The 23,823-nt window shown below is 38.3% G+C and overlaps 2 protein-coding genes across 5 annotated transcripts; one reads left to right on the top strand and one right to left on the bottom strand.

The window, feature by feature from the left end:
- Window positions 1-387: 387 nt before the first annotated feature.
- On the top strand, window positions 388-11,617 carry jade1 (jade family PHD finger 1). 4 transcript variants are annotated; one of them, XM_084393314.1, is made up of 11 exons: window positions 388-558; window positions 2,545-2,628; window positions 3,600-3,664; window positions 3,802-3,959; window positions 4,091-4,275; window positions 4,380-4,591; window positions 5,639-5,806; window positions 5,912-6,028; window positions 6,368-6,901; window positions 9,303-9,420; window positions 9,509-11,617. In XM_084393314.1, the coding sequence occupies exons 1-11, from the start codon at window positions 423-425 to the stop codon at window positions 10,408-10,410; spliced, it is 2,679 nt and encodes an 892-aa protein (XP_084249440.1). In that variant the 5' UTR covers window positions 388-422; the 3' UTR covers window positions 10,411-11,617. The 4 variants fall into 4 exon arrangements, with proteins under 4 accessions (XP_084249440.1, XP_084249441.1, XP_084249443.1 ...); XM_084393315.1 differs by having other exon boundaries at window positions 449-553; XM_084393317.1 differs by lacking the exon at window positions 388-558 and adding an exon at window positions 679-768.
- On the bottom strand, window positions 11,573-23,036 carry ncmap (non-compact myelin associated protein). The gene is made up of 4 exons (XM_084393318.1): window positions 22,754-23,036; window positions 16,661-16,767; window positions 15,555-15,639; window positions 11,573-13,162 (listed from the first exon to the last, which is right to left on the bottom strand). The coding sequence occupies exons 2-4, from the start codon at window positions 16,752-16,754 to the stop codon at window positions 12,886-12,888; spliced, it is 456 nt and encodes a 151-aa protein (XP_084249444.1). The 5' UTR covers window positions 16,755-16,767; window positions 22,754-23,036; the 3' UTR covers window positions 11,573-12,885.
- Window positions 23,037-23,823: the final 787 nt, after the last annotated feature.

The raw sequence follows: 23,823 nt of genomic DNA on the forward strand, positions 1-23,823 counted from the left end.
TGTGATTTCATGCTTTTTTTATTTTGTATCTTTCCATGCCTAAAATGTTCATGATAAAGCAAGTCACCTACTTAAAAAGCAAGTAAACGACCCCAATGCGTTCATACTTTTGTATGAGTGATTAATTAGATTTGATTGATAATTAAAATGTATTACATTATTAAACCAACTTTTGATTGGTAGTATAAAATTTTATTTTTGTATGACATAATATTAAATCTTTATTTATTTACACAGGTTTCCTTTGGATTCATAATAATTATATTATAAATAGTACGTTTTATCCTGAGCTTTACAAAAATCCCTGCCATCATCTCCAAACAATCCAGATTTGGGTATTATGAAACAGCTGAAATGGAAGTCATGATAATAATCTTGTGTGTGTGTGTGCGCGCGCACGCACCAGCTCCCCCTGCGGGTGCATGAGGAAAACAGCAGTAGAGGCGCGCATACGTAACCTGCATGTGTTTGTGGGGTGGAGGAGAGGCGACTACTCAAACTCTGAGCAAGCGCCATATAGAAACGCCACCGCAGGAACAAGAAGACCTTTTTTTGTAGGTACATTAAAAATATTTGCTGTGATGTAGTATATATGTTTTACAGGCAGGGACGTGCAAATGTTTTCCATAATTTCCGCGAGCTCTTCATGCAGATGGTCCGGTGCAAATGTAGCACGTCATTAAAATGGCGCCAAAAGATTAAGTTGAGATGCAGCAGACGATTCCCTCAATGAATGTTTACATGCATTTGGCCTCCTTATTAATTCCTGTAAGTTAACGGTGCTGTTTGCCTTGATATTTGGTAGTTACTTTGAATCGCATAGCTGCTGGCCGTGCGCGCGCATGTGAATGTATGTGTGTGTGCGTGTATGTGTGTCCAAGCGTCATGTCGTAAGTTAGGCGCGCGCGTCCTGGCCTGACTGCGGCTTATGTTATTTAGCCTAAAAGTTTTGGTATTGAACCAGCAAATGATACCAAACGCATGTCGATGTCTTGCAATTTTAGTTTATAAATGAATTGTGATTAGGTTTCAGAGGGATGTTTGATATTTTTCCGCATGCAACGGTCTGGGTTGGTCCGATTTCATCTGCCGTGATGTTGGGGAAATAACGGTAGAAAATTTTCTTTAGGATTTGCGTTAGAAGTTAAATCTGCCAAATGTATGTATTTGTGCAATAGAACTTACTTTTCTGATCGAACGAATGTAGCGACATATTTGTTTGTTGTTGATGCTATAGGTTGGTGTTTAAAGATACCAACGTGGAGCATAGGTTGTGTATTAAACACTGTAGAATTACTGTTATATATATAATTTTAATTACTATTATTAAAATAAATAATGTTTTTAATTTCTAACTGGCATTAAAATGAACAGCTATGTGACGTCAAGAGGCGTGGTCTGTCAGCAGCGTCACGTGAACCGTTTGCACTGCGTGAACTGCTGTTGTTTATACGGAGTGAGACGTTCTGCTACATGCAGGCAGAATTAAAGGGTTTATATTTTTAGTTTTTCTTTTGCTATCTGGTAATGCAGTTGAAATTAGCTGATAGTTGTGAGATGTTGAAGTATTTTAAACATTATGATTTGGGTTAAATTCATATAAACGCAAGTTGGGCAGACTAAACTATTTTCAATGGTTTTATAAACGAGTTTGCTTTGCTTAGTCGCATGAATATATTGATAAAAAACGCTATTTCCTTTGTTAATGTTGTTTTATGCTCTTTAATGAAAAGTAGTTCTGCTTTAACTGTGTTAAGTGGCTAAAAATTCGGTCTGTGTCTGAAGCTAGAAAGTGCATGAACAATACAAGGATTCATTTTATTTCTCAGTGAAACTGGGCTGTCAGTCTACTGTTGTTGCTTTTGATGTCCCAGGCCAGGCATGTGTGCATTGCACAGAAGTGTGACAATTTGTTATTTTGCAATACATAGTTTAAAAATATAGAATTGATTGGCTTTTACATAGAGAAGCTGATGGTATAGATCCAGGTATCCAGTTATGGTATAGCAGTAGGTCAGTTTTTGACTGCTCGATATGACATTTTAAAATGTATATTTGATTGTTTTAAACTGATATCTTTATCAGAGCAGAATAACCTAAACTTTAAGGTGAAGTTTGTAAAATGTCATGCACACGCCCCCGTTTGCCAATGTCCTGTTCAACAGGTAGTCCCGCCCTCAGTCCCACGGTATTGGTTGAACCGACGTTGTTATGTCCAGATGCTCAACCAAACAGCAACAGTTGTATATAGTGCCACATTGTTTACAATTTTTGAATGAGTCAGCTCCGACTCTGTATTAATTAGAAGTTGAATCTGCATATTAGGCTGAGATGCAATTATATGAAGTCTAATATTAAGAATTTTAACAGCATTTAATTTGAATTAGGTTTAAGTCAAGTCTCAGTTAACTCTAAATCTGCCTGTCTCTACTGGATTCAGTCTGTCAAGTTGTGCCTGGCTGAGGGAAGCACAAGCACACAGTGATGATCTCTGCAGGATAAGTTTTCAGGAATGTTCTGCTAATGTTTGATCAACCTCTGCAGATTTCTGCATCACTGAAAGGCCACGTCAGCTGAGGATGAAGCGAAGCCGTGTCCCAAGCACCAGTGAGGACTCGGACAATGGAAGTAAGTAAACAGACACTGTTTTCTAGTACCAACTTGCCTAGAGAAACCTAGGGTGGTTCTCATGTCTTATTTGTTCATCCTTATTTCCTTTCCTCTCCACTCAAGTGTCTTTTCAAAGCATCATCATCTGTATCTTATGTTCTGCCCTTATGTTTTTGAACTATGGTTATTTAAGAAATTGCTAATAAATATGAATTGTACCCCTGTTGAAACATGTGAGATTGCAAGGGAAAACATAAACTAAAATTATTGTTAAAGATGTGAAGGGAGAGGAGAATTTAAACAGGTTTCAGTTTTTTCATTAAGAGACACTTCTGTATAGGATACACCTGTGCATCCTCGCTCATAGCTCCTCTAGGCGCTTCCTCAGTCCTCGTTCCTTTCCTCCTCACGTTGCAATTAGAAAATTGAGATGCTATTGAAAATTGCAAAAAAAATTCTTCACGATGGCTTTGATTGGTTTCCTCTTTTCTTTTTTCTTTTACAGAATATTGCAGTCTTTATCATAAATTATTTATCCGCACTCGTCGTTATTTTTCTTGTAAAATTTAAGTGCCCTTGAAATCTTTCCAAAACTTGTCCTCTCAAGTTTCAAGTTAACCTCTCAACAACAACATCTTTTCTCTGATGAAGTGTGCACCGGACAAGAGATCTGGACAATAGCAAACTGTCACTCACATGAGATTGCTGCAATTAGGAAACAACGATATTCCAAGTCCAGCACTACTTTTTTTTTCTCGTTTAAGAAGCCGTTTCAATTGGAAATATGTTACGATAGAAGAGAAATTAATGTTTTAGCATTCAGCCCTTTAGCTATAGCCCCACAATCCCTCTCCTTATATAAACTAATACTGCCATTTGCTGAAATGAAAATGATCATTATTGCTGCTAATAACATGAGTAGTCTCTCTCGCAGTCATACAATTTATGTCCTCAGTTCATAGAGTAGCATGTTTTTCTGTCTCTTTCAGGTATCTCCACGTCCTGGTCTCAGCACTCCAAGCACAGGAAACAGAATGGAAAGAGACCCTCAGAGGTACGTGGGACTGTCTTGTACTCAGACTACTGCCCCAATACGACCCTAACCGATAAAGATGATAATGTTGTAGATATTTGTTGCTCTGTCACAAACACAAATCTTTTCATGCAACCCCTCTTCTCTCTCTCTTCCAGGTGTTCAGGACAGACCTGATCACCGCTATGAAGCTGCATGATTCTTACCAGCTGAATCCAGAGGATTATTATGAGCTGGCCGATCCCTGGCGACAGGAGTGGGAGAAAGGGGTACAAGTCCCTGTCAGTCCCGACTCCATACCACAGTGTACAGTGCGGTATGACTTTTTTTTTTCTTTTACATGTCAAACTAATCTTATTTAGTGGTGGTTGCCATTAAATCTAAATCTACTAATTAAAAATTAAATCTATTTATGTGTGTTTCTTTCTCTTTTTTTTTTCACTACAGCACTGTAGCTGCGAAAAGCCCTGCTCCTCTATTCATCAGGCCGAAGAAACTCATTCGCTCATCTGAGTCATCGATGCTGGGGTACGTGGGTATTCAGACACTAGCTGATGGCATGTGTCGTTATGACTTGAATGAGGAGGATGTAGCTTGGCTGCAGATCACTAATGAGGAGTTCAGTAAGATGGGTGAGCATATCCAGTCTGGAGTTTTCATTTTACCCATTATGCACTCAAATTTCTTGCACTCTGTGGAAACAAATGTCACGTCAGGCTAACTGGTTTGCCTGTAGGCATGCAACTCCTGGATGAGCTGACAATGGAGCGGGTCATGGAGGAGTTTGAGCGCCGTTGCTATGACAACATGAGCCATGCCATGGAAACGGAGGAGGGGCTTGGCATAGAGTACGATGAGGATGTGGTGTGTGACGTCTGTCAGTCCCCTGACGGCGAGGATGGCAACGAAATGGTGTTCTGTGACAAGTGCAACATCTGTGTTCATCAGGTATGTGTGTTTGGGCATCTGAGGGTTTGAAGCCCTCTTAATATTCGACTAGAAGAGGCTTAGTCGACCAAAATTCTATTTCGTTTTTTCATTGGTTAGTCGCAGAAAAAAAACTCCTACTGTGGCATAGTCACACAGTCCGTGAGGGATCGTTAACGGCAGTTCTTTGTGGTAATTACAGTATGTCGGGCAGGAAATCCAAACGTTCTCCGATCATCCATCAACCTCAAATATAGCTTATCATTTGAAACATGGTAGTTGCAACTTTACTTGGCCACTCACTCTGTTAACCTAGATAAATGTGCGCTATTATTAGGCGCATATCCAAGTGTTTGTGCGAAGTGTTAAAGCTAAAGTATAGCGCACTTACCTGCATTACATGGAGGCGGCGGTGTGATCACTTGCATTTTTTCCTGATAACAGCTGAAGCAACTTAAAATACGTTGTGCTTTTGTAAAATAACAGGATGTGCTTTCTGCCGTCTCGTCACAAAAATGAAACGAATCTCAGCATATAGGTTACTTGCCTCACAGACATGTGAAATAGGTTATCTATCTTTTATCTTTAGAAAGCTTAAAAATGCCTACTTTTGAATGAACCAGTTAATATAAAACCTACCCTCTGTAATCCGTATGAAAGGTGCATTTCTCTCAAAGGTGCGTCGACTGCGGAGTTGGTGAGTCGGCACCGCAACTTTATTGAAGCTGACACTGACTCAGAAAACACTAGTTTATTAAGTCATTAAAATGTCTCCTTGCTAATTTTTCTGATACATTCATAGTCGTTACTTTTGCTGGTACTTTGCAACAAGCTTTATGCGTGCACTTGAGTGCAGAATAGGCTATATATTACACCTATATATATATTAAAGGCTCATTATGGTTTAGTCCCCCTCCCCCGTATATATTAAAGTAATTACATTAATTTAAACATGCGATAGTCGACTAATGGCTTAAATGAACGACGACTAGTCGACCAGAAAAATCTTTAGTTGGTGGCAGCCCTAGCAAGCACTTATGAATTACATAACAATGTACCTTCCCACAGGCATGTTACGGTATACTGAAAGTTCCTGAGGGCAGCTGGCTTTGCCGTACCTGCGCGCTGGGCATCTTTCCCAAATGCCATCTCTGTCCTAAAAAAGGCGGAGCAATGAAACCCACCCGCAGTGGCACCAAGTGGGTCCACGTCAGCTGTGCCCTCTGGATACCAGAGGTAAGGATGCACGCACAAATTAAGACTTTTAAAGAGATTGCATTAATGACTCGGAAGAGTACAATGTGAGCTCAGACTGGACTGTTGTGTGCTCTTTATCTGTAGGTAAGCATTGGTAACCCTGAGAAGATGGAGCCTATCACTAATGTGTCTCAAATACCCAGCAACAGATGGGCTCTAATATGCTGTCTGTGTAAAGAGAAAACAGGAGCTTGTATTCAGGTACAGAGTGCTGATGTTTATCTATTTTTATGCTGTTCATGCAGATATTCAGAACCTTCCAGAGGGCACTTAAAGTTAAAGCACTTAGTAATTTTTCTCTTAATAAAAAGTTTAAACATGAATTATATAGTAAACATTTTAGAAATTCTGTATATTCACATGAGCCCAATTGACCACATTAATATCTTTATATAATTTATATATCTTTATTATATGTTTAATGTTTAAATGTAGAATTTAGTTAATTTATAAAAAAATCAAACAAAGAAAATTCTGCTTCACATTTTCCCCATCTTCTGCGGTTTAATCCTGACATCTTCTCTTTCCAAATCCCCCTAGTGTTCTGCCAAAAGTTGTCGTGTGGCGTTCCATGTGACCTGCGGTCTGCATTGTGGGTTGAAGATGAACACGATCCTCACAGATGCAGATGAAGTCAAGTTCAAATCTTTTTGTCCTAAGCACTCAGGCATGGACTGGAATGAGGAAGAGGGGGATGATGACAGGCCAGTGAAGGTCCCGACCAGTGAAGACAGAAGGAGAAATAGGGGAGCAGACATCTCATCCTCTTCACAGCCCAGACTTGCACAAAACACAGAAGAGACCAGACTCAGTGAGCGTAAGCTTCGAGTCCAACAGCTCGAGGATGAATTCTATCGCTTTGTCGCCGCTGATGAAGTTGCCGAGCACCTGCAGTTGCCCCTAGAGATGGTGGACTTCTTGTTACAATACTGGAAGTTGAAAAGGAAAGTGAACTTTAACCAGCCGCTCATCATGCCGAAGAAAGAGGAAGAAGATAGCCTTGCCCGGCGAGAACAGGAAGTGCTTTTGCGGCGACTCCGCCTCTTCACGCATTTACGACAGGATCTAGAGAGGGTACGTTTTGCAGAGCCACATTACCACCTTCAGAATGGGCTTAGATCAGTATGAGGAAAGATAGCAGCAGCCAATCACAGCTCAGAATAGTTAGATAGCAGGATCCAATCTCTGCCTTCCCTGATTTCAAATTAACAGTTAGTGAGTTGCAGACAGTTCAATGTAGTTCATATTTTATCAAGGTTTTAAACTAGTTTTATCATTAACACTTCACATAATTTCTGTCCTAGTTTCATTGTCACACCACAGTCATTATCACACCTGTATCTATCTTTACCTTTAGATCATAAAATATGTTGTTAGGCCAAACCCAAATAGAAAATATACACAATGTCCCCATCTTTTTTTTTTTTTAATTGGCGGACTTAAACATAAGTTGTGAAGGAATTTAAATTATTAGTCTGATAGGAAGAAAACAGTAAGGAATGTGATATAACTGTGAACTCCAGCCACAAGAATTATGTTGGTAACCTAAAAACTATTCCCACTTCAAAAAGGATTATTTAGACAAATAATAAACCATTTTTACAGAGCAGTTGATGTAAGTGCTTTGAGCACAAGCTTTCTCATTTTTGCTTTGAAACCCTCTTAAACGTTGGCCTGTTTTTTTTTTCCTCAATTCTAAATGTTTTCGATAGATCTTGTCTTCAACCCAGAACATTCTTTTAATGTGTCATTTACCCATAAGCCTCTGGTTTCTCATGATGAGAGCATGTCTTCCATGTAAGAAAACTGACTCCCTTATGGATTTGCAAACCCATTCATGTTCTTAACACATTTTTATTATATAACACACTATTTTTTTAAATTCTGAACCTTTCATGCATTAAAAAGTTCAAATATACACAATAAAAGTAATCCAAATAAATCAAGTGGTTTAACCCAAGAGATAATAGCTTTACATGAAGAACCGATTTCATTTAGGGTTTTGTTAATACTGTATACACTCACCTAAAGGATTATTAGGAACACCATACTAATACTGTGTTTGACCCCCTTTCGCCTTCAGATCTGCCTTAATTCTACGTGGCATTGATTCAACAAGGTGCTGAAAGCATTCTTTAGAAATGTTGGCCCATATTGATAGGATAGCATCTTGCAGTTGATGGAGATTTGTGGGATGCACATCCAGGACACGAAGCTCCCGTTCCTCCACATCCCAAAGATGCTCTATTCTATTGGGTTGAGATCTGGTGACTGTGGGGGCCATTTTAGTACAGTGAACTCATTGTCATGTTCAAGAAACCAATTTGAAATGATTCGAGCTGTGTGACATGGTGCATTATCCTGCTGGAAGTAGCCATCAGAGGATGGGTACATGGTGGTCATAAAGGGATGGACATGGTCAGAAACAATGCTCAGGTAGGCCGTGGCATTTAAACGATGCCCAATTGGCACTAAGGGGTCTAAAGTGTGCCAAGAAAACATCCCCCACACCATTACACCACCACCACCAGCCTGCACAGTGGTAACAAGGCATGATGGATCCATGTTCTCATTCTGTTTACGCCAAATTCTGACTCTACCATCTGAATGTCTCAACAGAAATCGAGACTCATCAGACCAGGCAACATTTTTCCAGTCTTCAACTGTCCAATTTTGGTGAACTCGTACAAATTGTAGCCTCTTTTTCCTATTTGTAGTGGAGATGAGTGGTACCCGGTGGGGTCTTCTGCTGTTGTAGCCCATCCGCCTCAAGGTTGTGCGTGTTGTGGCTTCACAAATGCTTTGCTGCATACCTCGGTTGTAACGAGTGGTTATTTCAGTCAAAGTTGCTCTTCTATCAGCTTGAATCAGTTGGCCCATTCTCCTCTGACCTCTAGCATCAACAAGGCATTTTCGCCCACAGGACTGCCGCATACTGGATGTTTTTCCCTTTTCACACCGTTCTTTGTAAACCCTAGAAATGGTTGTGCGTGAAAATCCCAGTAACTGAGCAGATTGTGAAATACTCAGACCGGCCCGTCTGGCACCAACAACCATGCCACGCTCAAAATTGCTTAAATCACCTTTCTTTCCCATTCTGACATTCAGTTTGGAGTTCAGGAGATTGTCTTGACCAGGACCACACCCCTAAATGCATTGAAGCAACTGCCATGTGTTTGGTTGATTAGATAATTGCATTAATGAGAAATTGAACAGGTGTTCCTAATAATCCTTTAGGTGAGTGTATAAACATTGATCAAAGCACATACATAGAGCACATAAAATATCGAAGCTCAACTGTGTCTGTTTGACACGAGAGAACAAACCTTATAGGTTGTCGCATGTCAAGAAGGATGAGAGGAAATCAGAAATGTCTTTATTTGTGTTTTGAAGATGAATGAAAAACTTAGCACTTTAAAAAGTTTAGTTTCTTTTTAGTATATTTCATATTTCTTGCATACATGTATGTGTTCAGGTGCGTAATTTGACGTACATGGTCAGCCGCCGGGAGAGGATTAAACGGACCGTGTGCCGAGTGCAGGAACAGATCTTTCATCACCACGTCAGGCTGCTCGAGCAGGGACGCGTTGCCGGTTAGTATGATGCTTACTACACTCACTGAAATATTTTTTTTCCCCCTCCTTTTTAACTGTTACCTCTTCCTTTTTCTCTCCTGATCAGGTATATCCTCTACTAGACGTTTGGAGGAGGCCATGTTTTACTTTCTAACAGCGCCACCCGTGCCTGCGTCCCCCCAACCTCTAAAGGGTCACTGCGGGCAGAACAGCGCCCTGAGCTCCACTGAGAAGGGGAGCAACCCTTATAGAGTCTCAAGGCATATCGAAGCAGACAAGCCTGCAAAGATTCCCAGACTGGACAGCATGGTCATGGACAACGTTCCCAGTTCTGGGGTCATTGATTCAGGCTCTGGAGCTTGTAAAATTCAGAAAAACGAGACATCGGCATCAGCTACCGCGAAACGTTCGGAGGGCAGGCTTAGGGGTGGTGAATCTCATAGAAGAGATGAGGAGAGCGAGTGCCCCCTGGAGGACAGGAGGAGGAGCAAGCTGTGGGAACAGGTGTCCATCAAAGACAAACTCAGACAGTCGAAGTCTATTGAGGATAAGACAGAGCTCGACAACATGGATGAAAGATTGTTGCTGTCTCACAGCAGAACCTCTTCTAGTTCTCCGACCATGTATGACGGATCGCCGAGGAAGACAAACGCGAGCCAACATCAGGGAAAATTAGTGCCAAATGGAACAACTAGGCGGCATCTGAAAAACTGGGGCAGTTTCAGAATCCCCAAACGGAGTGAGAGAACATCAGCAGGGAAAGATGTGCAGGACAGAAATGACGTGGTGGACCAAACTTCCTTAAAAACTTTTAATACAAGTCCCGCCGCCGCCTCCCCTCAAATTAGGACCCGGCTGCGGACAGGAAGTGAGAACCGAAGCCACGTGGAAGAGTCTGATCTTGGCCAATCAGAGCAGGGCAAGAGGTGTCACGCTCAAAGACTTCGAAGCCCGATTACTAGACGTTACGGTTCGGACGTGATCCAACGTGGAGTACTTGCATCATAAAATGTGTCCAAATTTTTTATTTTTGTCCTCTTCATTTGCTTTTCAATGAAAGGTGAACAGGTTGATTGATATTTATTTTTCTATTCTGTAATTTTCTGCTGTTGCTGAAACTATTTTTTGGTGTGTTCGTTAAAAACCAACGCAGAGAGGTTTCAAAGACCAAACAATTGGCTGATGAAGAAGAAAAATATCTTCTTAATAATGAATGAAACTTCAAATCAGGTGAAATAACTGGCACAATTCATAGATAAGTTATGAGCACTTGCGAGTATGTTACCAGCGTGAAACAAAGCCAGTACGGCCCAACTGTCTTAAGTCCCATAGAATTACTGCACTTAACTGAGCACTTAACTGTTTAAAAATACTGACCACAACAGTCTAACCAGTGTCCAAAATTTAGGAAAGACTTTAATTTATTTCTCAGTATTTAGCTAACTTAAAAGGCCATCATGTTGTGTATGTTTGATATGTGCCATACTTACCCTGTGGCACCTTTTCCTTCTCAGGTAAAAACTGCTTATATTTGTACTTAATTTATAGTGTTATGTCTTTCTTTTTTCAAACAAACTGAGTGTGTGTAACAGGTCAATGCCTTATATGTACTCTCTTTGGTCTTGAAGTAATTCCTTTCCAGAAAAATACAAATAAAAAGCAACTCTTTCAGTTAACCATATTCTTCAGCAATAGATGGACACTGTAGATCCAGACAGATCCACAATCAGTATGATGAAATTGACACATATAATGTATGTCAGAAAGGCTTTTAACAATCATTTACTTCCAGTATCCATTACTTTGAATTTACTTTTTGCACTTGCTATTAAACAATAACTCAAGACACTATCATAGATGTAATGAAGACACACTTGTGTTGAAAGGACTGATCTTCTTGACATGGTTGCCTTGGAGCAGTACTCAAAATATGTGTTCTTGCATCTTTTCTTTATAGCTGTAAATGTCTCTTCTCATGCAAAATGTGAGTCGATCTCCTCGAGAAAAAGTTTATCTTGTGCCTGAGTGTTTTTGTTAAGATGTTGCACTAGAACATTAGCCAGAGAGCTTGGTATAACCGTGCTCACAGAGAAAAAAAAAGTTTCTACATGTTTATATAATCAAGCACTGCTGTATTTTTCTTCTTTGTTTTTCTTTTCTTCTTATGCAATACTTTAGTTTTGTTGCAGATTGTGAATAAATTTTCTTGAGGTTACTTCTGGAAATGTCTGGATCTGAAGTTTTCTGCATTCATAACACAGGGCTCCAGACTAAAGAAAAACGCAATCATAGACATCGTGACTCCTACAATTAAACCATATTTGGAAATCGGATTACTTTTTAGTTGACAAATTACAGAATCGATAAAAATGGTTTATTTCCCTTTTGATGCTGTCATTGTAGTGTATGTGCCAAATAAAATGGCAACGTCAATCTTTTTCACTTACAATTTAATACATTCTGGCCTTACTCTGTTAACTTTGACCTGTAATATTTTGAGACATTTTTGAATATCTTGTAGAATATTTTTTATTAGGACAAAACTGTATATATATATATGTGTAGCTTTAAAAACAGGCAGTAGTTGCCGATTAATTTCAAATCTGTTATAATAAATGATTCATTATTCAGTGATGTAATCAGCTGCAAACTCAGTAATGAATAAATGAGTCATGTTTGAATCTTTTCAAGTGACTCCTTGAAAAGAACAAGGATAAGCCAACAAATTGTTGACAAATCAAGCATCGCAGTTGTTTAATGCAGGAAACACTGGCATGTCTTAAGATGTAGCCTGATTACCACCAACACACAAGATAACATCTGAAGATCAGTGTTTTTCCATCTCACCAATTGCGTTCTAGTCTTGAGCCCTAAAATGCCACTAGCACTGTCAAGGTCATGGGTTTGAGTTTCAGGAATTGCATGAACACAAAATATATACCTTGAATGCAATCTAAGCTGCTTTGGATCAGTGTCTGCAAGGTGCATAAATGTCAAGTTTGAATGTTCAGCATATTTTAAACAGTATAATATTTGAACAATCTTATATTAAAGCCTTTTTCTATTAAGAGTGCAAATGTCCTGGCAATACAAAAATTACATTGATGTAGCATCCTTAACATCTCTAACTGATTCTGGTTTCCAACAATTTAATTTTTAACAGCTCAAGGCAGAAACCTACATTGTTTTAACCTACATTTCATCACCAAATCGAGTCCTAAAAATAAAACTATGATCCCATCAAATGCTAAGACACTTGTCAGTACTGTTCTTCAAGTTCTTCATTATCATATCCAGACTCTTAAATTGGACTTCTCAATCTTTAAAATCCTCAAAGTTCAATAATATCCTAAACGGGCAGGGAATGTACAGTTAATGGTGTGTGCTCAGATATGACCGGGCCTCTTCCGTTGGTCCTTTGTTCATGTTGGTATGTTTGGCATCTGTATGTTTGGTAGCACATGTAAGTCCAGAGAATGTCTGCTATGTGTTATCAACTGATGGCATGTCGTGTATTGTCACAATAGTTGAGCCACTGTTGGTGCTGAGATGCTCCCCATTACTCCGCTCCATGTTTCCCAGTTCGACCCGTGGAATGCGGAACCCGTTTTCTGAGGACGCGTTAGACTGCGCAAAGCTTCCAGAGACTGAGTTTGCACCCACGTTGCTCATGGCCATGTTTGTATTTGTAGTGGTTGAGGACACTTTCTTCCGTGGTTTGCTGGAGCCTCCTGCCATCATCCTTTTCGCATGCGTCCTCCTGTCATAAATGATTGAAAAAATGGATTGATAAATAGATAAATGTTGTTCAAAAAGAATAAAATTAAAGAGTAAAATGTAAGGATGGGTACCATGTTGGTTATCGGCCGATATTGGATTAATTATATATATATATATTAAAGGGGTGGTTGATTATGATTTCACTTTTCTAACTTTAGTTAGTGTGTAATGTTGCTGTTTGAGCATAAACAACATCTGCAAAGTTACAATGTTCAAAGTTCAAAGCGAAGGGAGACATTTTCTTTTAAAGAAATAGCTTTTTAAGGACTTCAACAAAGGACTGGTAGGGACTACAAGACATTCCAAACCCCGGAACACGATTTATAGATTATCATGACAGAATATGCTAATCAATGACTAGAAGATAACTATACATAAGCTACATAAATTCATCAACTAACCATTCAGAAATGTCCTGTTGCTTCTACATGTTGTCTTTTTCTTGAGTCTCTCCATCATTGTCTGACTCCGATTTGAACATTAAAGGCTAAAAGTTTTAGAAATTTTCAGTGCATGTCTGTCTGTGTGAGGTAAAAGGACACAAGCTGTTGAAGCTCCGCCCTCTGTGCGCGAGCAGCAGCCGATTATTTGCATTTAAAGGGACAGACACAAAAACTGCGTTTTTGCTCACCTTCAAAAAGTGACAATTTTAACATGCTATATTAAAATATCTGTGGGGTATTTTGAGCTAAAACTTCACTTACAGACTTATTCTACATCTTTTGAAAAGGGCATACCACCCCTTTAAAATCGATATTACAAAATGCTAATAATTGAACTCTTTCCCTTCCAGTGACAGAATTTTCCGTCATTTATTTATGAGGCAATGTCTGCGTCCGAAATCGCATCCTCTTTTGAGTAGGTACTTATTTTGAATGAGTAATTACTTCAGGACTGCTAAAAAAGTATGTTCTATGAGTGTTTGTAGAGGCCTACTGCATTCGCCATGTTGTCATTCTCATGTGGTATATAGACAGTAAAAGAAATGGGACACAGCGACCCCATTGGATTCAACAGAGAAAAGTGAAGTCAATTAGAAGCACTCATTTCCTGATGGTTGACCGTACTGCGCAGACTCAAACTGAGCTTGACGACGTAGATGTGACATGAGCAACCTGTCTGTCTTCTAGTAGCTGTGCCAAGAGAAATCTGAATCATTCTCTTCTGAAACTTGCAGAGACGGAGAGTGTGAGTGGGAGGTGTCCATGAGCTAGGAGCAACTTTTGCTAAGTATTCTGATTAATTATTTTGTCATTTTGCCTCCACGTCCCCCCGATTGCCCGCGAGCTTCTCCTCCTGTCTATACGGTAATTTCTTAACTGTGCGACGGAGAGTCATGTGGTTATGACGCAATCGTTAGCCTATTTTTACAAAAACTGGTTCTACGGGGCCATAACGTAAGATACAAGGTAATGGAGCCTTTTATACATTTTCGTGTTTCTTTAAAAATAAATAATGGACAAATGGAGTCTTTAAACGCCTCAGATGTAAAGTTATTTGCTGTCAAAGTGACGCCAAAATGAATGGGAGTCAATGGAATGCTAACAGCAGGTGATGGTCTGCTAATCAATGGCGGCCATTGCTTCACTGCCATTCATAAACACTCTCCCGTAGCCTCATGAGATAGTGAAGTGTGCAAAAATAGTATGCACACTTCAGAATCTTGCAGAATCTTTGCAGAATCTTTTATGAGTACTGTGAATTTGGACATACTTTTTTTGACACATACTGTTTTTCCACCTACTGTATAGTAGGGAAGTATGCGATTTTGGATGCAGCCATAGCTTTCCTGCCATTGACGGAATTAACAGGCTTTCCGTGTTTTCACTATTATATGTTAGGGGGCGCAATTACGTTACTTCTGAAAGAATACACAGGCATGAGAGCAGAAACAAGCCATAAAAGCATTGCTTATGCACATGGTAGTCTTTTTGAGGGGGGAAAACCTCCATTTTTTCAGCTTTTTGTTTAAAATGTTGCTTTTTTTATGAAACACCCACATTCAAGAGTTGATTAAAAAAATGCATGAATCTTTTCATACTGTACGTTATAATGTGATGCTTAAATTAACTTTTTTAACTAAATTATATTGATGACTTGATGATCACTAAAACAATAAACCATATAAATCAATTTAGTCCTCTTAATTAAACAGATCTGAATCTTCCATAACCTGTTCCATTCAGCCCTGAGAACATATTAAGAGTGTCTTTGTCCTCAAATGGATTTTGAGAATGTCATGTCTATTTTTAGGCCTCATTAAAAGGTCTGTCTAAAATTGTCCTGCTATTGTGAGGAGATAGAAAAGGTGTTCTGTTCACATCATGGTATGTAACTCATTCATTATGGTTTACATCAAAATGTTGCCATACCTGTTGTACGTCTTGAGGACTATAAGCAAAAACGTGAGAATGATGATTATACCAATGACGATTATAGCTATCATGGCTCCTGAGCCTGTGAACACAACAAACAGGGAATGTTTTATTAGACATATTGTGAACATTAAGCTTAGGGTTGGGAAGATCACATGTTCCCTTCCAATTATTCAATGAAAACCTCAATACGAATAAATACATTTCTCAATACTCAATACGAGCCAAAACTGTAAGAAAAAAAAATTGTAAGCAAAATTCTGTAGTTAAAAAAAGAACAATAAAAGACATCAATAAAGACATTTAGAGAAGTGCGTTCATTTGATCACAAAATGAGTAAAGCAATAGTAGAATACACAATACAAAATTTTATGTGAATCTTTTAAAACTTGCTGTAGAACAAGTTCCAGGAGAATGTTCATGCTCTCACACAGAGTGTAGCGTTGTGCAACACCTTCAGGCTGTCAACACTGGACGTATCAAAGTGAATGTTCTATTTTTCCATCACGTCAGAAGTAGCACAAGTATGTGTATATGTCAGAAATTGATAGGGCATCCAGTCAGACTTTATCATTAGCCACCATGTTTACACCTGGTATTAAGATGCGTTTTGGTCGATCGGATCACAAGTTGACGACGCTAAATACAGGTGTAAACGGGGTCTAAAACGTTTTGAGCTTGTCCACTTTCGACCACTTTCTGAGGTAGTCGAAAACGCATTCGACCGGTTTGCTTTCATAGTGTAGATGCTCACGTGGTCGAATATGTTCGAACAGCCACAAAAGACCCCCTGCTCTCCACCTACTGAAATAATGCGTGAACATTATGGGAAGCACGCTAGCCAGACGAGATTTAAACTTTAGCTATTAGAGCAGAAACGAAAGCTGTCCATTAGATCGAAAGATCTGAAAAAAAGCCATACATGTACCTGCCCATAGACCCTCGAAGAAATCAGGACAGAAGTGATTGAAAGTGGACAAAAGAGACAGATGGTGTAAACGGGTATGTGTTTCCGTCGTCTACTTGTGATCCGATCGACCAAAAAGCATCTTAATACCAGGTGTGAACGGGGTCATAGAGTGTCCTACAGATCTGAAACTTACTCTGCGTGAGGATTTGGTCTCTAGACTTGGTGGCGGCTGTGGTGTTCTGTGTTGTTGTGGATTGGGTCACGGATGCTGTGGCCGCCCTTTGCATCTTTAGATTTGTCCTGGAAAAAAAGATACAAAAAAATTAAGAAGGGAAAAAATGTTTAAACATACAATTATACAATTCAATAAACAAGCAAGGAATGATTTAATGTTATCATTTTACTTCAACAACAACAACTGCTGTGCCTTTGGCTCTACGGATTTTGAAAAAGCTGTTTGCATTGTATAAAACAAAGTGTTAATTAGTCCAAATTGCTGTTTTGGGGACTTTAACCACACTGAATACATGATTCATTATGTTCAGTAAACTACCAATTAGTTTAGAAATCCTATTTGTGAATTATAGTCTCAAAACGGTAATTTTATTTTATACTGCTTTTACTGCTAATTCTACATCTACAAGGCCTATCTGCATTAGATTTCATGTCAGCTCCCTGTTTATGTGCTTTAGGCACTTGACAGAGTGATTATATGTTTAAATAGTTTAAGTCAATCTGTTGAAAAATGCCTGGGAGGTGTATATCATTCTCCCATATATCTGTCAGCAATAAACATCTTACACCCATCAACTTCCGTTTTTTTTTTAATCGCTTAATGCAGCACAGTGTGTCCAGCTCCATTAGTCTGTCCAGCAGAGTCATGGTCCATATTGGAACAAATTTGTTTGTACTCGGTGAACTCTCAGTTCTGGTGCATCGCTGATGTACTCGCCGCAACCTCAAAATTATACATCTGCTGTCGGTTTTAGATTTAACTGACTCTGGAGTATCCTCGGCAATACAATCAGAGCTGCTTCAAATGAAAGCAGTGGCTATAAAAAGCTGAACAACCCAGAACACACATGATCTCCGTCCATTTCTCCCAAATCACTCAACCAAGTGCATTCATACAGTGAAAATCCTTGCAGACTCTCTCCCTCCTACATGATCACACACTTTCCAGCACATGTAAAGGCTATTCTTCCCCTGCTGATTATATTCAAATAAACTGGAAACTACAAAACATGCAAAACCTTGAGTTTCATAAGAGCTATTACACATTCTGACAGCGTGGGCTTCACATCAGCGTTCAGGGTCTTCTCAGTCTAAATGAGCATATCAGTGAAAAATACGTTTACCAATTGTCAAATTTTGGGACACCTTTACCTGTGATGGACTTTGGAGCGAATTAGAACTGAACCCCCACTTTATTTTGAGTTCATTTGGCTGGTCTGATAAAGATTTTTAGTAGGATATAGTATTAGACTTTAAAATCAGTATCAGATGATACTGAAAATGTCATTGTTCATGCTCGTTTCCTCTACTTTTACATTTAGATGAACACTTTTCACAAGAGAACTCTGATGGCAAAGAAAATCTTTGTAAATGTCATTTTGGGAAATCTCAAAATGAGTATCTATTTTAATATGGTACATTATAATGCTGTGATGCTTGAATTCACTTGCACACAAAAAATATTTAGACAAAACAGTATGGAGTTAATATTATATGGACATATCGGTCATTTTTGTGCCTTACAATTTATATGCAGATTCATGTGCATATTTACTATATGATGTTATTTATCAACAGATGTCCATCTATTATTTATCATCTCAAGGAAGTAGATCTGAGATGAGAATGGACATTTTTAGAGGCACCTAATAACCTGCATTTATTTACACAGTTGCCAAGCTCATCCTCCTATTTTCAGTGCCTCGCTTCATAAAACAGCCTCTTCTGTTCCAGACAGACCATAACGTCCGAGGCTGGCTCTTATGAGTATTTCTGACAGAAGCAATCAGCGCTGATGGAAAGAAAAATACAGCGCCTGTACCACCAAAGAACAGCAAATAGTTGTAAATTCTGTTGCCTGAGCTACAAGGTGAATCACAGGACATCAGTATGGAGCTCGGTTTCACACCACCATAAAACAGACCATAATACACTCTCAGGTTTGAAGTGTCAGGCTGTGCCACTTGATTTAATTTATAGCCACTTTACAATCTCACAGACGAACAGAGCTGCTGGAACAGAACAAGACAAATCTTGAATCCTGCCAGAGCCACATTTCTGCTAAACTCAACTCAACTATTTAAATCTTGGCTGAAAAACAAAACCCCAGAACACATTGCTTCTGGATCAAAAGCTGATAATTAAAATAAAAATTAAACAAGCTTATTCTAAAATCAGAAAAAAATTTAATAAAGGACAGTATCATAAATAATGTTTTATAAAAGAGCTAAATAAATATTACTAAATATTTAGTAATTAATTACACCAACACTGCTCCACAGAAATACAAATCACCATATTATTCATACACATAATTGTATTAATCATATTTATCAATACTTCCAGTTTCAAAAAAGTATTTAGATAAAAGGTTTAGATAAAAAAAATTGTTTAAATTGTTGCCAGCAAAAGGTGTGGTCTTAACTCATTCTAAAAGATTTATTAAGTCTCTGCTTGATCGATTTCTAACAATTGGCTTATAATTATTCACTCATTTTAAATAAGCTGTTATGATTGCTTCTGACTAAAATGTAACCACTTGTCACTGGTGTAATGTAATCCACCAATCTATTACCTAATGAGTTAAACCGTAGGTCAAATTCATAAACTTATATGTGTGTCACTGTCAGTCGATTTGGTGTAACTTGATAAATTTGAGTTAAGATCAGGGTCAATATTTAACCAGTAAAAAAACGATTAGATCACAGGTGCGCTCACGCATGTCTGGCCTTCAGTGCACGTCACAGCCCTGTCTACAGCCTTTCTATACACACAAGATCAGTCCTCAGTTCCCCTGACTTGAACAATGGTCCATTCATCACTTCTGTTACAGGTATGTGTCCGTCTGAAGCCGGATTCTTAAACACGTCCCCAACTCCTCACTCACTAAAAAAACTACTGCTTCAAAATACACAGCATGAAAATAAACCCAGCCAGACTGTTTACAGGAACCCTCAGTATTGTTCCAGAACACCAGGACACAATAAGCAGTGACTGGCCTGCCAGAGCTTCGTCTACAATGTCAGTCTAAGGATGCAATCAAAGTCAAAAAGAAAGTAAAAAAAGTGATTGTGTGTTTATCAGATTCTCAGAGGATGTGCAGAAAAGCACATCCTCTTGGTCTTCTCAGAAAAGGAAAAAACAACAATGTGGTAGTTCCTACTAGGAACCTGGTTAGTTCAATATCATCATTATGTCATCAGACGTTAGTCATAAACACAAAGGGAGAGGAAGAAAACTAACATCAGGCCTTCAAATATTATACATCATAACAATGTATAGGCTACTGTTATTAGTTTCTCATATCACTGTAAACCCCAATGTTGTCATTAATAAAGAAATCAAGTTATCATAACTTAGCATTAACGTCACTTATACGCGCGCAGAGAGCGTCCGGTATTTTCTGAGGCTGAGAAAACGTATGGTAAGTGTGAATTCATAAAACTATTTAAATAACATGTTTGCCAGAACATAACATCACAAACAATTCAATGTTGTACGTTTTTTAACTGTATTTTCTAGGCCGACGTTGTTTTCGAGCTGTTTATATTCCCGTCCGGTATTTTCTGTGAGATTTTGGCTAACTGTTACATCAGACGAAGGTAAGTGTGAATTCATAAAATCATTGTAAATAACATGTTTACCATAAAACAACGGCAAAGTTTTTCAATGTCATATTTTATCTGAACCGTATTTTCCAGCCCACTGCCTTCAGCTATAAGTTAACGTTACTGCATGCGCTGACATTGTCCTGTGTTTTCAGACATTTATATCAGACGAAGGTAGTGCAAACTCATAAAACCTTTTTAAATAGAGTATTTACCAAAACATAAGATTGGGTGTTGTTGATTTAAATTGAGTGCGTTTATGTTGTAAAATTAGTCTTAGCTATCTTAGCTAGCTTGGTAACTGCTAACTGGTACGTTGCTTAGCAACTGCTAACTACATACATTTCTAAGAAGTTAGTCATTACTTAAATATTCACGTTTATTAATTAATGTTAGCCTAGCTAGTGTGCTTGAGTTGTTTGACAAATCAGCAGACACTTTCTTCTCTGTCCTCAGAAGCTTCAGAAACAGCACTGAAGGAAGAACTGCAGCTGACTTATGATTCATTTTCAATGTTGTAAGTGTAGAAATCTACCATGTACTTAGTTTTATTATGATGTAGGCTAATTTACTGTGTAAGGTATATGATTGTTTTCAGGCCAGGTGGTAAATGCTGCCATTCTTCTCGAATACTGCTGATCTTCAAAGAACAGAGTCATCAATAACGTAACGCACACAGAAAGAGTTTTTGTTTGAATACCATTCAGTTTCCCAAGTTATCTTGTATTTTATTTAGTTACTGAAACGACAAGAAAGCACTTTGACTTGCTTTGATTATTTCCATTCTTGTTGCTGTCCAACTAACAAAATTGCTTTGTATTGTTACATTTTTATTATTATATCACTCTAACCTGTGCTTAAACAACGAGAACTGTACAATGTATTAAGAGAAAATGTGTCTTAATTTATTTTTTATTTTTTTTAATCACAGGATCCTCTTTTGACCACAACTGTATGTGTGTGATAGAGTCAGTACTTCAGGCTAACATCAGTGAGATCTCATCCTGTGGAAACTGCCACTGTTGGTTCAAAAGGTTCTCATTGATGAATGGTCTTTCAGATGAATGGTTGGGGCTGGGAACGGTTTACATCATTTTTTTAATAATAATTTTCACTCTTAATTCTGTGTCCTTACCTGAATGATCGACGACTGTTTTTTGTTTGTTTGTTTTGTGATGAATGTTCATGTGTCACTTGTTTGTCCTGAGCAGTTAAAGTGCCTAATTGTTCTTAAAAAAAATCCAGGTCCTGTACATTTTTTGGTTTTCCAGCATATTTTGAATATTTGAACCCATTCTAAAAGTGACTGTATGATGTTGAGATCTATCTATTCACACCGAGGACAACTGAGGGACTCGCACACAACTATTACAAAAGGTGAAAGATAAGTTAAAGTAGATGACAAACATGTCTGTTGTTGTTCATTACAGTGTGCTTTTAATTGTTCTGGTCAATTGTTCTGATCTGGTCAATTTCACTTTTAAATGACCGATTTCTAAATACATTTTTAATCAATTGATTTAATTTACTGCAAGTATTGTAATTGTATTTTTTACTGATTAATATACGATATTCAGTCAGTATGCATTATAGAAGTTAAGATATGTAATGTAATCCTAATAAAGCTGTTGATGTGAAAAACTTGGTTTTACAAAATATAAACTGGCAAGTTTGAGTTTAGTCCATTTGCCTTTTAAGTTATCTGTACTTAAACATTTAAGTTAATTCAATGAGAAGGTCACATTAGGTCAACTCAATTAATTAAGTTTGAATTTCCCCATTACTCAAAAAAACTTACGCAACCACTTTCCTCAAATCATTTGAGTAGCCTCAACTTGGTTTACAGTGTAATACCTCAGATTCTTCATGTGGTAACTTGTAATTATTTGTGAAACTTGATGTAATACACTGAAAATAACAGTGCAGAAATTGCTAGTAAGTTTCACAAATTATTAACTGAGTGTGACATTTTGAAGTAGAAAGACTGAAAAAGTATTTTCTTGTAAAACACACGCCAATAATCTTTGTATTTACAACTTGTAAAAACAGTTTATGACCTGAATATATTACATAATACCAACAAAAATAATTTTTAAGGGTCAGATCAGGTAGAAATTTCACTTTAAGGTAAGAACAGCAAGAGTTTACGTTTTAGTGTATCTGTCATGAAACATGATCTGACCTACTGAGATCTGAGAGTTTGTTTACTTTAGTTAACGTGTTTACTACTATTTTAGCTGTATACAACAGATACAAAGTGAGTTGAATAATAGCCACTTATTCAAGTCGCTTTGAATATACACAATCTGTCCATCTCAATAACTTTCCTACACACACATGAGGCATGCAGCCAGAGACTCTCTGAGGTCCCAAGATGACAAATCACACACAAAACTGAATGTACAAAGTGAAAATAGGTAAAACCCAGTTGCAATTTGGCTTACCTGTACGATCAGTTCCCTGTCGTGGGGCTTCTCTTTCCACAGAATCAATCCCTCCACTCCCCCTCCTTTAATCGACTGAAGTGAGCATAGTCCACACGCACTTTCCCTCGCACACACTGCTTCTAACAGAGCTGGGACACAAAAACAAAATGGAAACCCTGTCTGAAAGGAGTTTGAACAGGTAGAATGAGTGATTGAAAAGTGAAGAAGTTGAAAGCATTGGATGGTTTCAGCACTTGGCAGAGAGGTAGCGACGACGTGCTATATCAGAGCTCTCTGGACTGAAAGCTGGTTTTTCAGGTCTGGCCTGGCCCCCAAGGCGTGCCACATTCACAACACATGCTCCGTTCTCAGTCATTACTCACCTTTAATTAAACACACACACACACACACGCACACAGAGAGACAGGATTTTTGATTAACTTTCTCTGTGACTGAGAAAATCATTACAGGATTGTATTAGCACTCCTGCAGTACCCATGCAAATCAAGGGCCACAGAGAGAGCTGATGTGGTTTACAGATGATGTCTTATCAGCCTCATTGAAATATTCAATCAGATTCCCTTCTAGTACATCCTTAACAAACACTCAATTGCAATCAGATGATTTGAGCTGCTAGAACATCAGAGTTGTTTTGATTCTCATGGTTTTCATTTTAAATGTAACATCCTGTTTTTCTGCATCACTTAAGATAATTAACAAGGATCAGAAATGATAAATCTGCTTTTTTTATTTTGAAGTTAAAAGATCTGTGTTTATGAACTGCGTAATTAATTAATTCCTGATAATTTACATTTAAGCGTAATTTACTAATATTAATATAACTAGAACAGCATAATTAGGTCTCTATGTTAAGATGAGTCATACTTTGGTGTGTTCTGTAACTCTTTCTTTTTGAAAGCAACTCCCAGAAAAGGGTATATTTCATCATTCTGTCACGAAACACACACACACACACCTGTTTTGCAACAGAAGAGCGTCAATAAAAGAAAGGGGACATTTGTTCTTTTTGAGGGATTCCTTCCTCTAAGCAGGGATCCCATGACAGAGTTTGGGTTTTCCAGCCAGCC

Source organism: Rutilus rutilus (genome assembly GCF_951802725.1).
Source record: "Rutilus rutilus genome assembly, chromosome: 21".
Taxonomy (NCBI): Eukaryota; Metazoa; Chordata; class Actinopteri; order Cypriniformes; family Leuciscidae; genus Rutilus; species Rutilus rutilus.